This window comes from Chelonia mydas, chromosome 6, assembly GCF_015237465.2.
Source record: "Chelonia mydas isolate rCheMyd1 chromosome 6, rCheMyd1.pri.v2, whole genome shotgun sequence".
Taxonomy (NCBI): Eukaryota; Metazoa; Chordata; order Testudines; family Cheloniidae; genus Chelonia; species Chelonia mydas.
Genome location: NC_051246.2, coordinates 10,132,116 through 10,148,951, shown reverse-complemented (window position 1 = coordinate 10,148,951; position 16,836 = coordinate 10,132,116). Strand labels below are relative to the sequence as shown.

Sequence of the window (16,836 nt, the reverse complement as noted above, 5' to 3'; positions counted from 1 at the left end):
AAGCTCTCTGTGGGTTAGTATGTTACTCCGAGGTGTGTTGGAAATATTCCTTGAGTCGGAGGCGTCGAAAATAGGATTCTAGGTCACCACAGAACTGTATCATGTTCGTGGGGGTGGAGGGACAGAAGGAGAGGCCCCGAGATAGGACAGATTCTTCTGCTGGGCTGAGTATAGTTGGATAGATTAACAATATTGCTGGGTGGGTTAAAGAAACCACTGTTGTGGCCCCTTGTGGCATGTAATAGTTTAGTGTCCTTTTTCTTTTGTAGAGAAGCAAAGTGTGTGCTGTAAATGGCTTGTCTAGTTTTTGTAAAGTCCAGCCATGAGGAGGTTTGTGTGGAAGTTTGGTTTTTTATGAGACTATCCAGTTTTGAGAGCTCATTCTTAATCTTTCCCTGTTTGCTGTAGAGGATGTTGATCAGATGGTTCCGCAGTTTCTTTGAGAGCGTGTGGCACAAGCTGTCAGCATAGCCTGTGTGGTATGTAGATTGTAATGGATTTTTTACCTTCAGTCCTTTCGATATGATGTCCATCTGTTTGCATTTGGAAAGGAAGATGATGTCTGTCTGTATCTGTATGAGTTTTTTCATGAAGTGGATAGATTTCCACTCCATATGGCTAAATTCAGTGCCTTGCATAATGACAGGTTTCAGAGTAGCAGCCGTGTTAGTCTGTATTCGCAAAAAGAAAAGGAGGACTTGTGGCACCTTAGAGACTAACAAATGTATTTGAGCATAAGCTTTCGTGAGCTACAGCTCACTTCATCGGATGCATTCAGTGTTGTTTCATGTTCTCTGTGTATATAAATCTCCCCACTGTATTTTCCACTGAATGCATCTGATGAAGTGAGCTGTAGCTCATGAAAGCTTACGCTCAAATAAATTTGTTAGTCTCTAAGGTGCCATAAGTCCTCCTTTTCTAGAAGCATGATAGTTAGTTCACGCACAGCATTGAATCATTACAGTAAAAGACACCTCTTGTAACATACCAATCACTTTCTCAATGTCCCTTGGCAAGCACACATCTCAACGAACACTGTAAACATGGTGAGTATGGCCTAGGTGGGGGGTGGACATTCAGAATGGGGCAAAGGGTGTTGATGATGCTTTCAGAGGATCAGTGAAGAGGACTGGGGACAATATTGTAAATTCTGCCACCATTTTCCACAGGCGGGTGTCAGTGAAGCTGATATCTCATTCCTGAGGGTAAGCAAGGTCACATCTACTGCCTGCATCCAGGTTCAGACCAGGTCCCTATGCTGCTCACCTGGGTGCCTCTTTGGTCCCTGCACAAGTGATTGCCAAGTGGTGCGGGAAAATGGGGAAGGAACCTCTGGCAGAGGATTGGCAAGAACCTCCAGGGTAGTTTCCTAGAGATCTCTCTGGAGGATTCCCATGAAATCTAGGTGTGCATCAGCACCCTCTTCTGCTGCACTGCTAAGCTGCACAGGGAAAGCTGGTCTTGCACATTTCTATCTCTTCCTTCACCCACCACTACAGTATTCAGAGCAAAGGACAGCTGTCCACCATGTAATCGAGCAGTATCTGCTCAAAAAGATCACTCACCAGGGGTCTCCTCTCCTGCATCGTGCTCACCGGAGACAGACTGCTGGGACTGGCTCCACCCCTCTGGAGTGGAAAAGAGTTCCTGACTCACCATGGTACCGGACGACCCTGCCATGGGGTCCAAAACATCCTCCAACTTGACCTCCTCATCCACCACTTGGTCCTCAGGGTTAGGTCCACGTTCCATTCCCTCCCGCCCCACCAAAGTGTCCACGGGGCTCTTGGTGGTGGAGGTGGGGTTGCCACCTAGGATGGTGTCCAACTACTTGTAGAAGCGGCAGCTCTTTGTTGCAACACCGGAGTGAGGGTTCGCCTCCCTTGCCTTCTGGTCCGCCTGCCTCAGCTCCTTTACCTTCGCTCTGCACTGCACCGTGTCCCGATTTGTAGCCCTTCTCACATATGCCATGAGAAATCTGCCCGTAGGTCTTGAAGTTGTGGCTGCAGAGCAGCGGGGTTCGAAACGCTGATTAGAGCGGTCAGGTCGTAGATTTTCCAAATTTCTAGTCACACACAACCGAATGTCTGCCCCTTCCCTGAGGCCCTATCCCTGCCCTCCCCCTTCCCCAAAGCCCCGCCCCCGCTCACTACATTCCCCCTCCATCGGTGGCTCGCTCTCCCCCACCCTCACTCACTCTCACTGGGCTGGGGCAGGAGTTGGGGTGTGAGAGGGGGTGAGGGCTCTAACTGGGGGTGTGGGCTCCAGGGTGGGGCCAATAATGAGGGGTTCAGGATGCAGGAGGGGGCTCAGCCTGGGGCAGGGAGTTGCGGTGTGTGAGGGCTCCAGCTGTGGTGCAGGATCTGGGGTGCAGCTGGGGATGAGGGGTTTGGGGTGTAGGGGGGGCTCCAGGCTGGGGTGTGGGGTTGAGGGATTTGGAGTGAGGGAGGCGTCTGTGGGTTGAGGCAGAGGGTTGGGTTGCAGGAGGGGGTGAGGGCTGTGGGCTGGGGGTGCTGGCTATGGGGTGGGAATGGGGTGAGGAGTTCAAGGTGTGGGAGGGAGCTCAGGGCTGGGGCAAGGGGTTGGGGTGCAGAAGGGGTGAGGGCTCTGGGCTGGGGTTGCTGGCTCTGGGGTGGGGCTACGGATGAGGGGTTTGGAGTACAAGAGGGGGCTCTGGGTTGGGGGGGGGCTCGGGGCTGGGGCACGGGGTTGGGAATCAGGATTGGGGCATGGACTGACCTCTGGCGGCACCTGCTCAGCAGAGCAGTGGGGGCGGGGGGGGGGGGGGGGTTAAGGCAGGCTCTCCTACTGCCATGCGCACCCCAGAAACAGCCAGCAGGTCCGGGTCCTAGGTGGGGGGCAGGAGGCTTCACACACCACTCTTGCCACCAGCACCGCCCCCCTCCCCGCCCCATCTCCCGTTGGCCGGGGAGTGCAGAGCCAACACTCAGAGAAGGTGCCCCCCCCCAGAGGCCGGACCTTCTGGCCAATTCTGGGGCGCAGCCCGGTGTCAGCCAGGACAGGAAGGGACTAGCCGGCCTTAGAGCCGCAGCACCCCCGACCGGACTTTTAACGGCCACCTGGTCAGCGGTGCTGACCGGAGCCGCGAGGGTCCCTTTTCGACCGGTTGTTCCATTTGAAAATCGGACACCTGGTCACCCTCTCAGGAAGGCCATTGTGGGACACCTCCTGGGGGCCAATCACAGCAACATGACCAAGCGCAGTCTTTACACTGGCACTTTGTCAACAAAACTTTGCCGCAAAAAGCTCGAAGCCTCTCGTCGAGGTGGTTTTACGTTGTCGGCGAAACAGGAGAGTTTTGTCTCCATAAGTCACATTGTTGTGTGTAAACCTCCAGTGTTTTGTGGACAAATGCTGCCTTCTGTAGAAAAAATCTCTACAGTGTAGACAAGGCCTTAGTATGCTGAGTGTGAGTGTCTGTGACTGCTGCCCCCAGCTGGAGAATGGCACAATGACAGCTCTGCTGCTCCCTTCTCTGCCCCCCAGCATCTCCTCTAGCAGAGCTGCATGTCCATAACCCATCTCCCTGGGGTGCTGTGAGCACATCCAGGCTGGGTGGGAGGCTCAGGGGAGGGAGGGGGCCTGGCCCCATTGCAGAGAACAGCTGGGTGACGGTTCTGTTCCTCCCATGGCAGGTCCCGGCCGGTGCTCAGAGTCGGGGTCTCCATCAGCTTCCAGCCCCACACGATCCCAACCTCAGCCTTCAACTGCCAGGGGCAGGAGCAGCTCAACACGGAGGCCAGCAGGGCAGAGGTCTGCTTCACTGTCACTAAGAGCACCAGGGACAGCCTAGGTCAGACCAAACCCCCACCCCCCATTCCCCTCCCCTCTGAGAGAGCTAGTCCCCTGTCCTGGGGATGGATCGGAACCAGCACCCCGTAGAAGGGCAAAGCCCTGTGTCCCATTTCCCCTTGAAGTTCCTGCTCTCAATTTCTCTGTCCCTCGTTTCCCCTTCCCCGTAGGTGACAGGATCTCCAGCACCATCCAGTACAGCCTGGCTCTGGACCCCGGGCGGACGAAGATCCGAGCCGCCTTCAACTCCATCGGCCCCGTCCTGAGCAGGGAACTGCGGCTCGGCATTGAGACGAGATGTGAGATGTACCGGATAACGTTTCCTGTGAGTGTGGGGGGTCCTAACCCCTTCCCCTCCCACTGTGTCTGCCCCTCCAACTCTGCCCCTTGCTCCCAAATCACCCAGAGAACAAACCTCTCTCCTGGTCCCACCCAGCCCCCAGCCCCCCTGTCCCTTCAGGGGTCCGACATGTCTCTCTGTCTCCCCAGCTCTGCCCAGAGGACACCCTGACCTCCATAACCCTGCGTCTCAACTACACCCTGACGGGGGAGCCCATCTCTACCGCTAGCAACCTCAAACCCATCCTGAGCGAGGACTCCGCGACGGTGTCTGCAGGCTGGGTAAGCTGCCAGAGCCAGGCCCCATGGTGGGTCTGCTGCAGGGATTGAACCAGTGACCGCGGGGTTTGAATGGAAGAGTCTGGAAAATTCAGAGGCAGCAGCAGCCTCCTAATCCCCTTTACACAGCACAGCCACTCGAGAGTGACAGATGGATGCTGAGTTTGCCTTGGCAATTATGAGACAATTGTCAATATTTATTATGGCCAGGGCCCCCTAGAGTGGAAAGATCCCATGTCCTGTTCCCCATCCCCCTGAGCCGGCCAGTCCTCCAGTCGTGGCACTCCTAGAAGTGTGAAACTGCCGCTGGGCAGAGGGTGAGATGGAAGGGCGGGGTGGGGGGGGCTGATGATGGGTTTCTCTGTCCCCCAGTGCAGGGGGCTGGGAGGTGCTGGGGTAACAGGAGGGTCCCTGCGTCCCCGCAGTGTCACTCCGGCAGGTGGTGCTGCAGACCCCTCCCCACCCACTCTGATTCTGCTCTCCTGGGTCTCCAACCAGCTCCCGTTTCAGAAGGACTGTGGCACAGATGACCGCTGCGATGACCAGTTAGAAATCTCCTTCAATTTCTCTGGGTAAATCACTGAATCCTCCCGCCAAAAACACCTACCATGATGGGACACATTTGGCTTGATCACGCTTCGGATCTTCCACATCCAGCTGGAGATCTTGTTAGATTTCCAGTGCTGATGGATGGAGGGTGTGAAGGGTTGCCCCCTCCCACTCCGGGGTGCCCCCGATGTACTGGGGATAGCAGTGAGCCCGCTGGTTCCACCAGCCTGGGCTCCCTTACATTGTTCTGCTGAGCCAGGCCCTCAAGCCTCCTCCAGCACACACCCAGGTAGGGACACACCCAGCTGCAGAAAGACACAGACACTGAAATCAGCTCTGCATGGGAAGAATCAGCTCGGGAATTGTCCGGCACGCAAGTACACACAGGAGTGTAAACCCGAAATTGTATTGTCTTGCGCTGCACAGAAAACTGTACAGCGTAAGCTCATGAAAATCACCCCCTCCCTCAATGTGGAGGAAGATATGCACAGCTTTTTGCCCCCCAGTTATGACTTGCACAAACTGGTTTAGAGAAAACAAACACACGTTTAATAACTACAAAGGATAGATTTTAAGTGATTATAAGGGATAGAAAACAGATCAAAGCAGATTACTGAGCAAATAAAACAAACATGCAAACTAAGGTTAATACACTAAAGAAACTGGCTATGAGTAGTAATTTCTCACCCTAAATGTTGTTTTAAGCAGGTTGCAGTGTTTCTTGTAGACAGACCGCTCTTTCTTGCAGCTTCGAAGCCCAGATATTCCTTTCACAGGCCAGACACCTTCTAGCCTGGGTCCAGTCCTTTCTTCCCCAGATCAATCTTAGGTATTTTCAGCAGTCATCTTGGGCAGGGATTTAGTGAAGAACCAGCCCTTATAAATTCACTTCCGTGCCTTATATAGGATTTACATGTGGCGGGAATCCTTTGTTTCCCTGTTTGAGCCCCATTCCCAAACAAATAGGACAATCACATTCAGTAAATCATCCCCTTTCCAATGATACCGCACGTGACCCATCTTGCATAAAATACAAATTAGTTATGCCATATTCATATCACAACAGTAGCTCTAGGAAGAATCTGGGGCGTAGTGTCACAGGGTGCACTGCTGTGGGGAAGATGCATCGCTGGAAGCTCACAGCGCTGGGGTCCCCGGGTGGACACTGCTACAAGAATTTCACAGAGTGTCCCGGGCACTGCCCTGAGGAAGCTCACCCTTTTCTCCCCACTTAGCTTGAGCACCCTGGTGGTGGGCATCACCCCTGAACTCAACACCACCGTCTCCATCAAGAACCGCGGGGAGAATTCCTACAGCACCACGGTGCGGTTCTTCTACCCGGCCGCGCTGTCCTACCGCCGGGTCCTGCTGCTCCAGGTACCCCAACGCACCAGGCATGAGGGGCAGGCTCTGCAGTGGGGAGCCGTGCTGCAGGGAGCAGGTGGGGTGCTCGGCAGGGGTTGCCGAGCTGCAGGGAGCAGGTGGGGGCTCGATAGGGGAGCTGAGTTGCGGGGAGGGTGGGCTCGGCGGGGGGGCGCCAAGCTGCAGGAAGCGGGCCGGGGGGGGGCTCGGCAGGGGTGCTGAGTTGCAGGGAGTGTGCAGGGGGCTTCTCCGGGGTGCTGTGGTCTACGTCTCTCACTGGCTGGTCTCTCATGGTCAGTCTAACAGGAGGGCCATGGCCGTTAAGTGCAGCTCGGCCGTGGGCTCCGAGGAACAGACTCAGAGGAACAGCACCTGCCACATCAACTACCCCATCTTCCAGAGTGGAGCTGAGGTAGGGACGGGCCCTGGCCTCAGCCCTGGCATGTGAACTCCCCAGGTGTGAGCTAGGGTTGCCAGGCATCCGGTTTTTGACTGGAATGACCGCTTGACAAGGGACCCTGGCAGCGCCGATAAGCACCGCTGACCGAGCTGTTAAAAGTACGGTTGGTGGAGCAGCGAGGTGAAGCCAGGCTCCCTGCCTGCCCTGGCTGCACGGGGCTCCTGGAAGTGGCCGGCATGTCTCTGAAGCCCCCTGAGGCAGGGGAGATCAGGGAAGCTCTGTGCGCTGTGCCCCGACCCCCGGCAGTGCTGGCTCCACAGCTCCCATTGGCCGGGAACCACAGCGAATGGGAGCTGTGGGGGCGGCACCTGTGGGCGTTGGTCGTGTGCACTGCACAGAGCTGCCTGCCCGCCCCGCTGCCTAGTGGCCCGGACCTTTCGGGAGCAGCGTGGAGCCAGGGCAGGCAGGGAGCCCACCTTAATCCCACTGCACTGGTAACTGGGGGCTGCCTGAGGTTAGCGCCACCCGGCCAGAGCCCGCACCCCAAACCCCCTCCTGCAGCCCAGCTCCCTACTCCATTTCTGACCCCACCCCAAACCCCGCATCCCCAGCTGTAGCCCTCACCCCCTCCCACACCCCAATTCCCTGCCCCAGCCCAGGGAAAGTGAGTGAGGGTGGGGAATGGCGAGCAACTGAGGGATGGGGGCTGGAGTGAGTAGGGGCGGGGGCCTCAGAAAAGGGGTAGGGGAGGGGGAAGGGTGTTCGGTTTTGTGCAATTAGAAAGTTGGAAACCCTAGCGAGAGCCCAGCTGGGAGCAGAGAGGGGCAGTTCCCTGGGGTCAGCCCAGCCCGTGACAAGCGATGTGCTGGGGAAAGCGCCCCGGGGAGCCTGGAGAGTCATTGCAGACAGAGTCCTGAGGTCACTGCGGGGCTGGGGTCAGGCCCTGCCAGGGCTGCAAACCAAAGGCCAGACTTTGGGGGTCTGGAAATCAGGCCTCACTGGGTGGAGAGAAGGGGAGGGGCTGTTCCCTCCCCCCTTTGGGGTCCTAAAAAGGTTAATGGGGTGTTGCCATGACACGGAGTGGGTTGAGGTCTCTGGATCCCACACCAGATTAGCGCTCTCTGTGGACAGGGACAGGGTCATGTTAACACCTTTGCCTCCATCTAAGTTCATACAACAGTCCCCCTGGTCCCCTGTGCCTCCCCGCTCCCCCCGCCCTGCAGTCTCTGGGAGTTCCCCAGGCCCTGAGCCCAGCAGCTCTCACCCCTGTGTGTTTTCCAGGCCGTCTTCGTGGCCACCTTCGACGTCTCCTCTGAGGCCGACCTGGGGGACAGGCTGCAGATCACGGCCAAGGCCAGCAGGTGAGGGGGCCGTGCAGGGCCAGGGGGCGGGGTGGGGGCAGTGGGAGGGGGCCGTGCAGGGAACAGGGCAGGGCAGAGGCCTGTCATGCAGCCTCCCTGCCCAGTTATCTGCCTGCGTCTCCTCACGTCTCTCCCCTTTGCCCTCCCCTCCCCCCAGTGACAATGGCGGCCCCATCACCGAGCGCATGAATCACCAGGCGGAGCTGCCGGTCAAGTACGGCATCTTTGTCATCCTCACCAGGTAGGTCAGTGCGGAGGCAGAGGGGAGAGCGCCCCCTGCTGGCCCCCTCCCCGCTCCCTGCAGCACAGCGCCCCCACCCACCGCCACTCTCCAGCCCCATCCATCACACTCCCGTCTCTCTCCTTCCTTCCGTCCTTTTCCTCCCCCAGCCTCGAGGAGTCGACCAAGTACGTCAACTTCTCTGTCGAGGACGCTGGGACAAGTGTGCCAGTGACACATCGGTACGAGGTGAGGCCGGCAGCACAGAGTGCGAGGGGGGAGATGGGGCAAGAGGGAGGGAGTGGAAGCGGTTGAATGGGATCTAGTGGGTTAGAGCACGGAGAGATGAAGGTGGGGGTGGACAGGGAGCCAGGACTCCTGGGTTCTATCCCCAGCTCTGGCAGGGGAGTGGCGTCTAAGGGTTAGAGCGGGGGCTGGCGATCAGATCTCCTGGGTTCTCTTCCTGCAGTGCCCTGTAGCGAGTCTGTTTCTTTCAGGTCAAGAATCTGCGGCAGCGAAGCGTCCCCATCTCGGTCACGTTCCAGTTCCCCGTGGAGCTGAGCGGGGTCCGGGTGTGGGATGCCTCTGAGGTCGTCCCCTCCAAGGTACTTGCCTCTCCCTGCCCTTGTGTGTGTGAGATGGGCCCAGTGATGCTGGCTCTGCCCTACAGCGCCCCCTGCTGGGACAGGCTGCCTAGGGGGAAAGACCCCTGCCCCAGCCTCGGAACCAGCCAGTCCCCTTCCCTGCGGCTGTATTGGAGCCAGCGACCCCTAGTGGGAAAAGGCCCAGTGTCCCGTTCCCCACTGCCATGAGCCAGCCAGTTCCCTTCCCTGGGGACAGATTGGCCCTGATTCCCCCTAGGGGGAAGGTCCCATGACCCATTCCCACCTCCGTTAATACCGTGTCTCTCTCCCTCCCCAGCCCCAGCTGGCTCAGTGTGTCGGTGAGGCCGAAACACCAGGTTCAAAGGACTTTGTGAAGAAGATGAGCGAGCGCCCCCTGCTGGTGAGTACAGGCTGGTGCTGGTCCCAGAAGCCCTTTCCCCTTGGCACTAACACAGACAATGCGTGGGGGGCTGGGCTGCGGAAGGGACCCCTGCTATAGACAGACCCAGACTCCCATGGCCATGCTGAGACCCTGCATACCCTTTGCCTTACCTGTCAATATCCTTCCACCCCCAGGACTGCTCTGTGGCCATCTGTAAGAAGATCCGGTGCAGCATCACCTCCCTGGAAATGCAGCAGCCGCTGGAGTTCATGATCAAAGGAAGCGTCAGCTTCCAGTGGGTCTCCCAGGTATGAGAGCTACTACTGCTTCCCGGCCCCAGGCGAGAGATCCCCCTGATATGAACATCCCCCATGCCTCACCCCAGAGGTGGCTGCATCTCAGTGCCGGGCAAGGGATTGCTCCTGTGTGAATGGCCTGTAAATTGCTCTGGGTCCCTCTGGGATGATGCTCCGGGCTGGTTTGTGTCATTTCCAATCAGGGACAGTGAATTTCTCTGTTCCAGACTCAGCAGCAGAAAGTGAGTCTGGTGAGCGAGGCCCGGATTGAATACGAGGAGAAGAAATACACCCAGAAGGAGGGATTTGTCCAGCGCCAGGTACCAGAGTGACTGCACCCAGGATAGAGAGAGCATCGGCTAGTGGTTAGAGCTGGGAGCCAGGACTCCTGGGTCCTGTCCCTGCTCTGGAAGGAAGTGAGGTCTGGGGATTTAGAGCAGGGGCGGGTGATGGTGCCAGGACTCCTGGGTCCCCATCTCACAGCTCCTCTCCCCCAGGTGCAGACGGTGGTGGAGCGCTCCGAGGTCTATAACTACATGCCCATCATCGTGGGCAGCAGTGTGGGGGGCCTGATCCTGCTGGCTCTCATCACCGCAGCCCTCTACAAGGTGAGGTGGGCAGGGCTTGGACCCCTCCCCCACAGCCCATCATCCTGGGGGCGGGGCCTGTGGCTCTCCCAGCTGGTGGGGGAGGGACAAGCATCTTTCCTTCACAGGTTCCCGCAGCCTGTCCCTCCTGATCCTCTGCCATGAGCCTGTCTCTGTCTGCCTCTCACCATCTCCCCTCTTTGTCTCCTTCCAGTTCGGCTTCTTCAAGCGCCAGTACAAGCAGATGATGCAGGACACTGTGGAGGGCGAGGGGGCTGGCCTAACCCAGAGCACCTCCACTGGCAACCCCCCTGCTTCGGATGTTCCCAAGCAATAGCCCCCCATTCGCCAACGCCCCCAGCTTGGCCTCCCTCTGCGCTGCTCCAGATTCACCCCCGCCCACTTATGTTACTACCTCCAAGATGCAGAAAGACCGACCACTGTCCACCCTCCCACCAACAAAATGCATCCTTGTGCCAACTAGAGCCAATCGTTACTCAAATTAGGCTTGGCCGAATTCTACTGATCTTTTTATAATTTTGATGGAGAATTATCCAACGTAATTATCCTGAAAGCAGCCCGAGCGACACTAGCATTACCACAAGTTTTATGCACATTAAGGTGGGACTCTAATAAGTTCTCCCGCAACAATTTTTGTTCGTTGTCTAGCTGCACATGTTGATTATTGATGGAAATAGTGTATTGTTGGTTTGTGCATGTGTGTGCGGTGAAACTGGTGTTTGCTGACAATGACCCCCTGCCCACCTTCCCCATCTAATTCACTACTCCTGAAGAGAGAAAGGAAGTATTTGCTGGACACAGAGGAAGGGGGCCTGACCTACATGGTTTGGTCAGGAAGGCTGCTGAAAGCATGTGGTGAGACACTTTGGTTGAATCTGATACAGTTTTGTTAAGTTAGGCACTCGGAAACATTTCATCTTTTATTTTCTTTGTAACCATTTCTGACTTTTATGCCTCATTACTTGGACTCAGTTGAAATCTCTCTATATGGCTAATAAACTTGTTTTATTGTTTTATCTAATCCAGCATGTTTGAATAGAAGTGTCTGGGTAATTCCATTGGGGGTGACAAGTTGTATGCGTAACATACTCTTAAAAGAATAATGGACTTAATATAATTTGTAGTGTCCAGGAGAAGGCAGTACAGGACATAGCTTTCTGGGACAAAATCTAAGACTGGGGATGTGTTGGGGTTACCCTGCTGTATAACCCAGGCTGGTGAGAACCAGAGTGTAACCCAGGTATGGCTGGCAGGCTGCAGTTAGACACAGACACTCAGGGTATGACTGGTGTGCTCTTAGGCTGTTTGTGAGCGGCCCAGCTGGGAGCTATTTCATCGTGGCTTTGTAAGGCACCCTAGATTGCAGAGCTCCTCATTAGTCTTGCATACCACAGATGCATAAATAGGGGTATCTCAAGCAGGAGTAAAGGGGTTCTATTCCCTCTGTGTTTGGCACTGGTGTGACTGCTGTTGGAGCGCTGGGTCCATTTCTGGTGCCTAAAACTCAAGAAAGATGTTTCTAAATTGGAGAGGGGTCAGAGAAGAGCCAGGAGAATGATTAGAAAACATGCCTAATACTGATTGACTCAAAGAGCTCAATATATTTAGCTTAATAAAGAGAAGATTAAGGGGTGACTTGATTATCCTCAACACACAGCTGTCACAATATTTAGCCAAACAGTGTCTTGTAAGGCATGATATAAGAACTGGTGACATACTGGCCATGGATATCATTGCGTGATGTACATGTGGGCTGTGTCCAATTGGGATTCTCTGAGTTACCAACCTCTCCCATATTAGTGTCATCTGCAAATTTTACAAGCATTCTCTCCACTCCATTATCCAAGTCATTAACAAAAACACTGACTAGTACCAGACCCAGGACTGACTCCTGCGGGACCCCACTAGATACGCCCTCCCAGCTGGACAGCAAAGCATTGATAACTACTCTTTGAGTACAATCTTTCAACTAGTTATGCACCCACGTTATAGTAATTTCATCTAGACCACATTTCCCCAGCTTGCTTATGAGACTGTCATGTGGGACTGTGTCAAAAGCCTTACTAAAATCAGGATATATTGCATCTACTGCTTTCCCCTTATCCGGTAGGCCAATAACCCTGTTATGAAGGAAATTAGGTTTGTTTGGCATGATTTGTTCTTGACAAATCCAGGCTGGCTATTCCTTATAATCCTATTATCCTTCAGATGCTTCAGAATGGGTTGGTTAATAATTTATTCGAGTATCTTTCAGGTCTATACTTCTCTGAGTTGTCCTTATTCCTCTTTTTATGGATAGGTACAATATTTGCCCTTTTCCAGTCCTCCAGGATCTCTCCCATCCTCCACAAGTTCTCAAAGGTAATCACAAATGGCTCAGAGATCTCTTCAGCCCATTTTTAAAGTATTCTAGGATGAATTTCATTTGGCCCTGCCGATTTGAATATGTCTAATCTATCTAACTATTTTTTAACCTGTTCTTTCCCTATTTTGGCTTGCATTCCTCCCCCTTTGTTCTTAATATTAGTTGTGTTCAGTATCTGGTTTGGTCTTTTTAGTGAAGACTGAAGCAAAAGAGTTTGCTTACTGGCCTGTAATTGCCAGGATCTCCTCTAGAGCCTTTTTAAAAAACCACAATTCACAGTTCTGCAATTTCATATTTGAGTTCCTTCAGAGCTCTTGGGTGAATACCAGCTGGTCCTGGTGACTTATTGCTGTCTAACTTATTAATTTGTTCCAAAACCTCTTCTACTGACACGTCAATCCGGGACAGTTCCTCAGATTTATTACCTAAAAAGAATGGCTCAGGTGTGGGAATCTCCTTCACATCCTCTGCAGGACTGCCACACGCCTTACACCCCTAAGAGAAGGGAGACGACCCTGAGTCGCAGGTACAGGATGTGGCGCAGAGCAGGTTCAGCTCTGGGGATCTGCAGCAGCATGGAGACATCTGCTCCCTTCCCTGGCTCAGACTCAACTGGGTTAGAGGCTCCGCCTTTTATACTTCCTGTCCCAGCCCTTATCTTCCTGCTGGAGGGACAAGCCTGGCCTAGCTCCGCCCACCAGGGATCAGAGAGCGGCTCCTCCCTCCTCCAGCTCAGTGGGAGGCCACTACAGCCCCATTTCTATCCCATTAGCTGTAACCCACACACCATTGTGCACCTTCCCACACCAGCAGTGTGCCCTTTAATGTCATTCAGGTCTTTTCTTTGTCTCCCTGAGATCCAGACTCCCATCCAGGAGACTCTGTGCTTCCTGGGTTCTATCCTAGCTCTGGGAGGGGAGTGGGGTCTAGTGGTTACAGGGAGGGAGGGTTGTGGCTTGTGCGAGGACTCCTAGGTCCCTGTCTCACCACACGTCTCTTCTCCCACAGGTGCAGACGGTGATGGAGTGTTTCATGGTCTATAACTGTCAGCCCATCATCCTTGGAGGAATAGGGAGAGGCCTGTTCCTGCTGGCTCACATCCTTGTTGCCCTCTCCAAAGCGAGGGGGATAGGCCTTGGACTTCTGCCTCACACCCATCGCTGTGGGTTTGGTGCCTGTTGTTGTCAGCGTGCGTGTGCGTTCTCTCCGTATGCTGTCCCAGTGCCACAGATAGTTGGCCCAGCAGACCTCGATAGCGCTACCCAGAAAGACCACAGACGCGGTTTGATGGTGAAGGCACTTGGCCAGGTTTATTGTCAATGAAGCACGATCCTAGTGCCCCCTAGACTCTACAGGAGCACTAACACACTTACGCCTGTGACAAAGGTGGATAGAAAGCTGGCTAGATCGTCGGGCTCAACGGGTAGTGATCAATGGCTCCATGTCTAGTTGGCAGCCGGTAGCAAGTGGAGTGCCCCAAGGGTCAGTCCTGGGGCCAGTTTTGTTCAATATCTTCATTAATGATCTGGAGGATGGTGTGGATTGCACCCTCAGCAAGTTTGCGGATGACACTAAACTGGGAGGAGTGGTAGATACGCTGGAGGGTAGGGATAGGATACAGAGGGACCTAGACAAATTGGAGGATTGGGCCAAAAGAAATCCGATGAGGTTCAACAAGGACAAGTGCAGAGTCCTGCACTTAGGACGGAAGAATCCCATGCACCGCTACAGACTAGGGACCGAATGGCTCGGCAGCAGTTCTGCAGAAAAGGACTTAGGGGTTACAGTGGATGAGAAGCTGGATATGAATCAACAGTGTGCCCTTGTTGCCAAGAAGGCCAATGGCATTTTGGGATCTATACGTAGGGGCAATTGCCAGCAGATCGAGGGACGTGATCATTCCCCTCTATTCGACATTGGTGAGGCCTCATCTGGAATACTGTGTCCAGTTTTGGGCCCCACACTACAAGAAGGATGTGGAAAAATTGGAAAGCGTCCAGCAGAGGGCAACAAAAATGATTAGGGAACTGGAACACATGACTTATGAGGAGAGGCTGAGGGAACTGGGATTGTTTAGTCTGCAGAAGAGAAGAATGAGGGGGGATTTGATAGCTGCTTTCAACTACCTGAAAGGGGGTTCCGAAGAGGATGGATCTAGACTGTTCTCAGTGGTAGCAGATGACAGAACGAGGAGTAATGGTCTCAAGTTGCAGTGGGGGAGGTCTAGGTTGGATATTAGGAAAAACTTTTTCACTAGGAGGGTGGTGAAGCACTGGAATGCGTTACCTAGGGAGGTGGTGGAATCTCCTTCCTTTGAAGTTTTTAAGGTCAGGCTTGACAAAGCCCTGGCTGGGATGATTTACTTGGGGATTGGTCCTGCTTTGAGCAGGGGGGTGGACTAGATGACCTCCTGAGGTCCCTTCCAACCCTGATATTCCATGATTCTGTGAAAGGACTCCGCTCGCTCAGCAGTGGGACTTTCTGCTGCCCCCTCGGACGGACAGGGATACCAACAAGTTACGTGTCGCACTCCTGTCGGGGTTAGTTACCTACATCTCGTACCTGCTGGTTCAAACAAAACATCCCCATCCATCACTGTGTCCTCCCATCCTTGTCTGACTCGGGGTCGGTGCGCTCCTGTACCATGGCCAAGGAGCACGCTTATATTGTACCTCCAGGGTGGGGTGCACCTGTGCCAGCCTTCTGGAATGTGTTTACGTGACGACTGATGTTAAGCGCTGAAGGCCGGAGGGGGGTTGCCCCGGTAACACTACCCAGGGCGCTCAGCTGCTCGGTGTTGCTGTCCTTGGAGCTCCGGTGTTAGCGTCACGAGCAGAGAGCGCAGCCCGCTCATTCACCAGACCTCGATGTTACTCATAAGACAGCCCACAGGCTCGGCTCAGTGACAAAGGCACTCGGACAGGTTTATGGCCCCCTAGGGACAGCCCCAGTGCCCTGGCTCGGCGGGAACAGGTACGCTAACACGAGTGCCCATTGGCAAGGAGCAGATCAGTCAGCAGTAGGAGGCTCAGCTGTCCCCTCGGCCGCACGGAGGGTTTAGGGGAGGTACCTGATATTCGTAGACTGGGGACAGACAACTTGTGTATCACCTTACCTGAATCTGCTTGTTACCTCCTCTTGGACCTGGCTCCGGACTGCGTGTGTGCTCTCTGGGTGTGCTGTCCCAGCTCTGCGCAGGGAACTGGCTCAGCAGACCTCAACAGACCTGCCCAGAAAGACCACAGACTCGGTTTGGTGGCAAAGGCGCTCGGCCAGGTTTATTGTCAACGAAGCACGGTCCAAGTGCCCGGGCTCAATGGCAACAGAAGCACAAACACACGTATGGCCCTCACAATGGACTCAGATCATTCAGCAACAGGACTTTCCTCTCCCCCGTCGGCCGGACAAAGGGTTAAGGCGAGGTACCCCAACATTTATAGACAGAGACAAACAATCGGCAATAAACAATTTATGTACCACCTGACATGTTTCATGACAAGGCTGTTACCTCCCCTTGTACCTTTCTCCTGATATTTCAGACAAAACAACCCTCTTCACCACTTCTGTCTTTGTACTTTACTCCTGATGTTTCAGACAATTCATCACTTCTGTCACATCATCTTATCTTGTGCTAGAGGATCTTAAGTGCTGGACCTATGACTAGAAGATCATCGTCCGGAACCTGTTTGACCGGTTGACCGAGATTTGTGGTAATCCTTGAACTCAGTCTGCTAGTTGGATTGCACGTTTCTCCAACCAGCAGACCAGTTCCAGCTGGGTAGTTACAGGGGACTCATCGGGAACGCTGATCCATTGTCCTCCAAAATGATTCAATTTCCTGTAGATCTTCATGCCTTGAACATCATTGGTAAGAACGCTGTGGCTTGGCTTGACCAGACTGCATATGCCAAATAAAAATAATCTTGTGGTAGGTTAGGTGTACTTGTGCTAACCCGCTGGAATGTGTTTACATATTCGGTGTGTTTGAGCAATGCCAGCAGCACCTGTGCCAAGTTCATGTACCGAACAGTGAATGTGCAGGCAAGCGTCTGCTTTTTAACATGGCCTGAGCGTTGCTCATAGCACAACTTTTGCTGACTTTGGTTCAGGCCTCAAGCCTTGAGCCAGGCCTCATGCTCCAGTCTCTCTCTTTCTCTTATGTTCCCCTTCTTTTGTCTTTTTTGTGGGGAGGCTGTTTACTCATCACCCAGGAAAAGGGTGATGCAAAAGCTCAAGATGACCCAGTGGGCTAAACAC

General features: G+C 54.3%; 1 protein-coding gene across 4 annotated transcripts in view; it reads left to right on the top strand.

Annotated features, from left to right (window-relative positions):
• LOC119566360 (integrin alpha-D) overlaps positions 1 to 16,510 on the top strand; it is a 32,074-nt gene extending 15,564 nt beyond the window's left edge. For 2 of the 4 annotated variants that reach the window (XM_037899045.2, XM_043549176.1), the window contains 15 exons: positions 3,657 to 3,814; positions 3,984 to 4,138; positions 4,303 to 4,434; positions 4,930 to 5,003; positions 6,216 to 6,357; positions 6,641 to 6,754; positions 8,024 to 8,103; positions 8,261 to 8,344; positions 8,494 to 8,572; positions 8,821 to 8,928; positions 9,245 to 9,328; positions 9,505 to 9,618; positions 9,834 to 9,926; positions 10,104 to 10,214; positions 10,408 to 11,235. In XM_037899045.2, the coding sequence (XP_037754973.1) occupies positions 3,657 to 3,814; positions 3,984 to 4,138; positions 4,303 to 4,434; positions 4,930 to 5,003; positions 6,216 to 6,357; positions 6,641 to 6,754; positions 8,024 to 8,103; positions 8,261 to 8,344; positions 8,494 to 8,572; positions 8,821 to 8,928; positions 9,245 to 9,328; positions 9,505 to 9,618; positions 9,834 to 9,926; positions 10,104 to 10,214; positions 10,408 to 10,530 (1,651 nt within the window). In that variant the 3' untranslated portion in view covers positions 10,531 to 11,235. Of the gene's footprint in view, positions 1 to 3,656; positions 3,815 to 3,983; positions 4,139 to 4,302; positions 4,435 to 4,929; positions 5,004 to 6,215; positions 6,358 to 6,640; positions 6,755 to 8,023; positions 8,104 to 8,260; positions 8,345 to 8,493; positions 8,573 to 8,820; positions 8,929 to 9,244; positions 9,329 to 9,504; positions 9,619 to 9,833; positions 9,927 to 10,103; positions 10,215 to 10,407; positions 11,236 to 12,513; positions 12,576 to 13,587 lie in introns of those variants that run through there. The other 2 variants (XR_006291686.1, XM_037899046.2) reach the window with 2 other exon arrangements.
• The last annotated feature ends 326 nt before the right edge of the window (positions 16,511 to 16,836 follow it).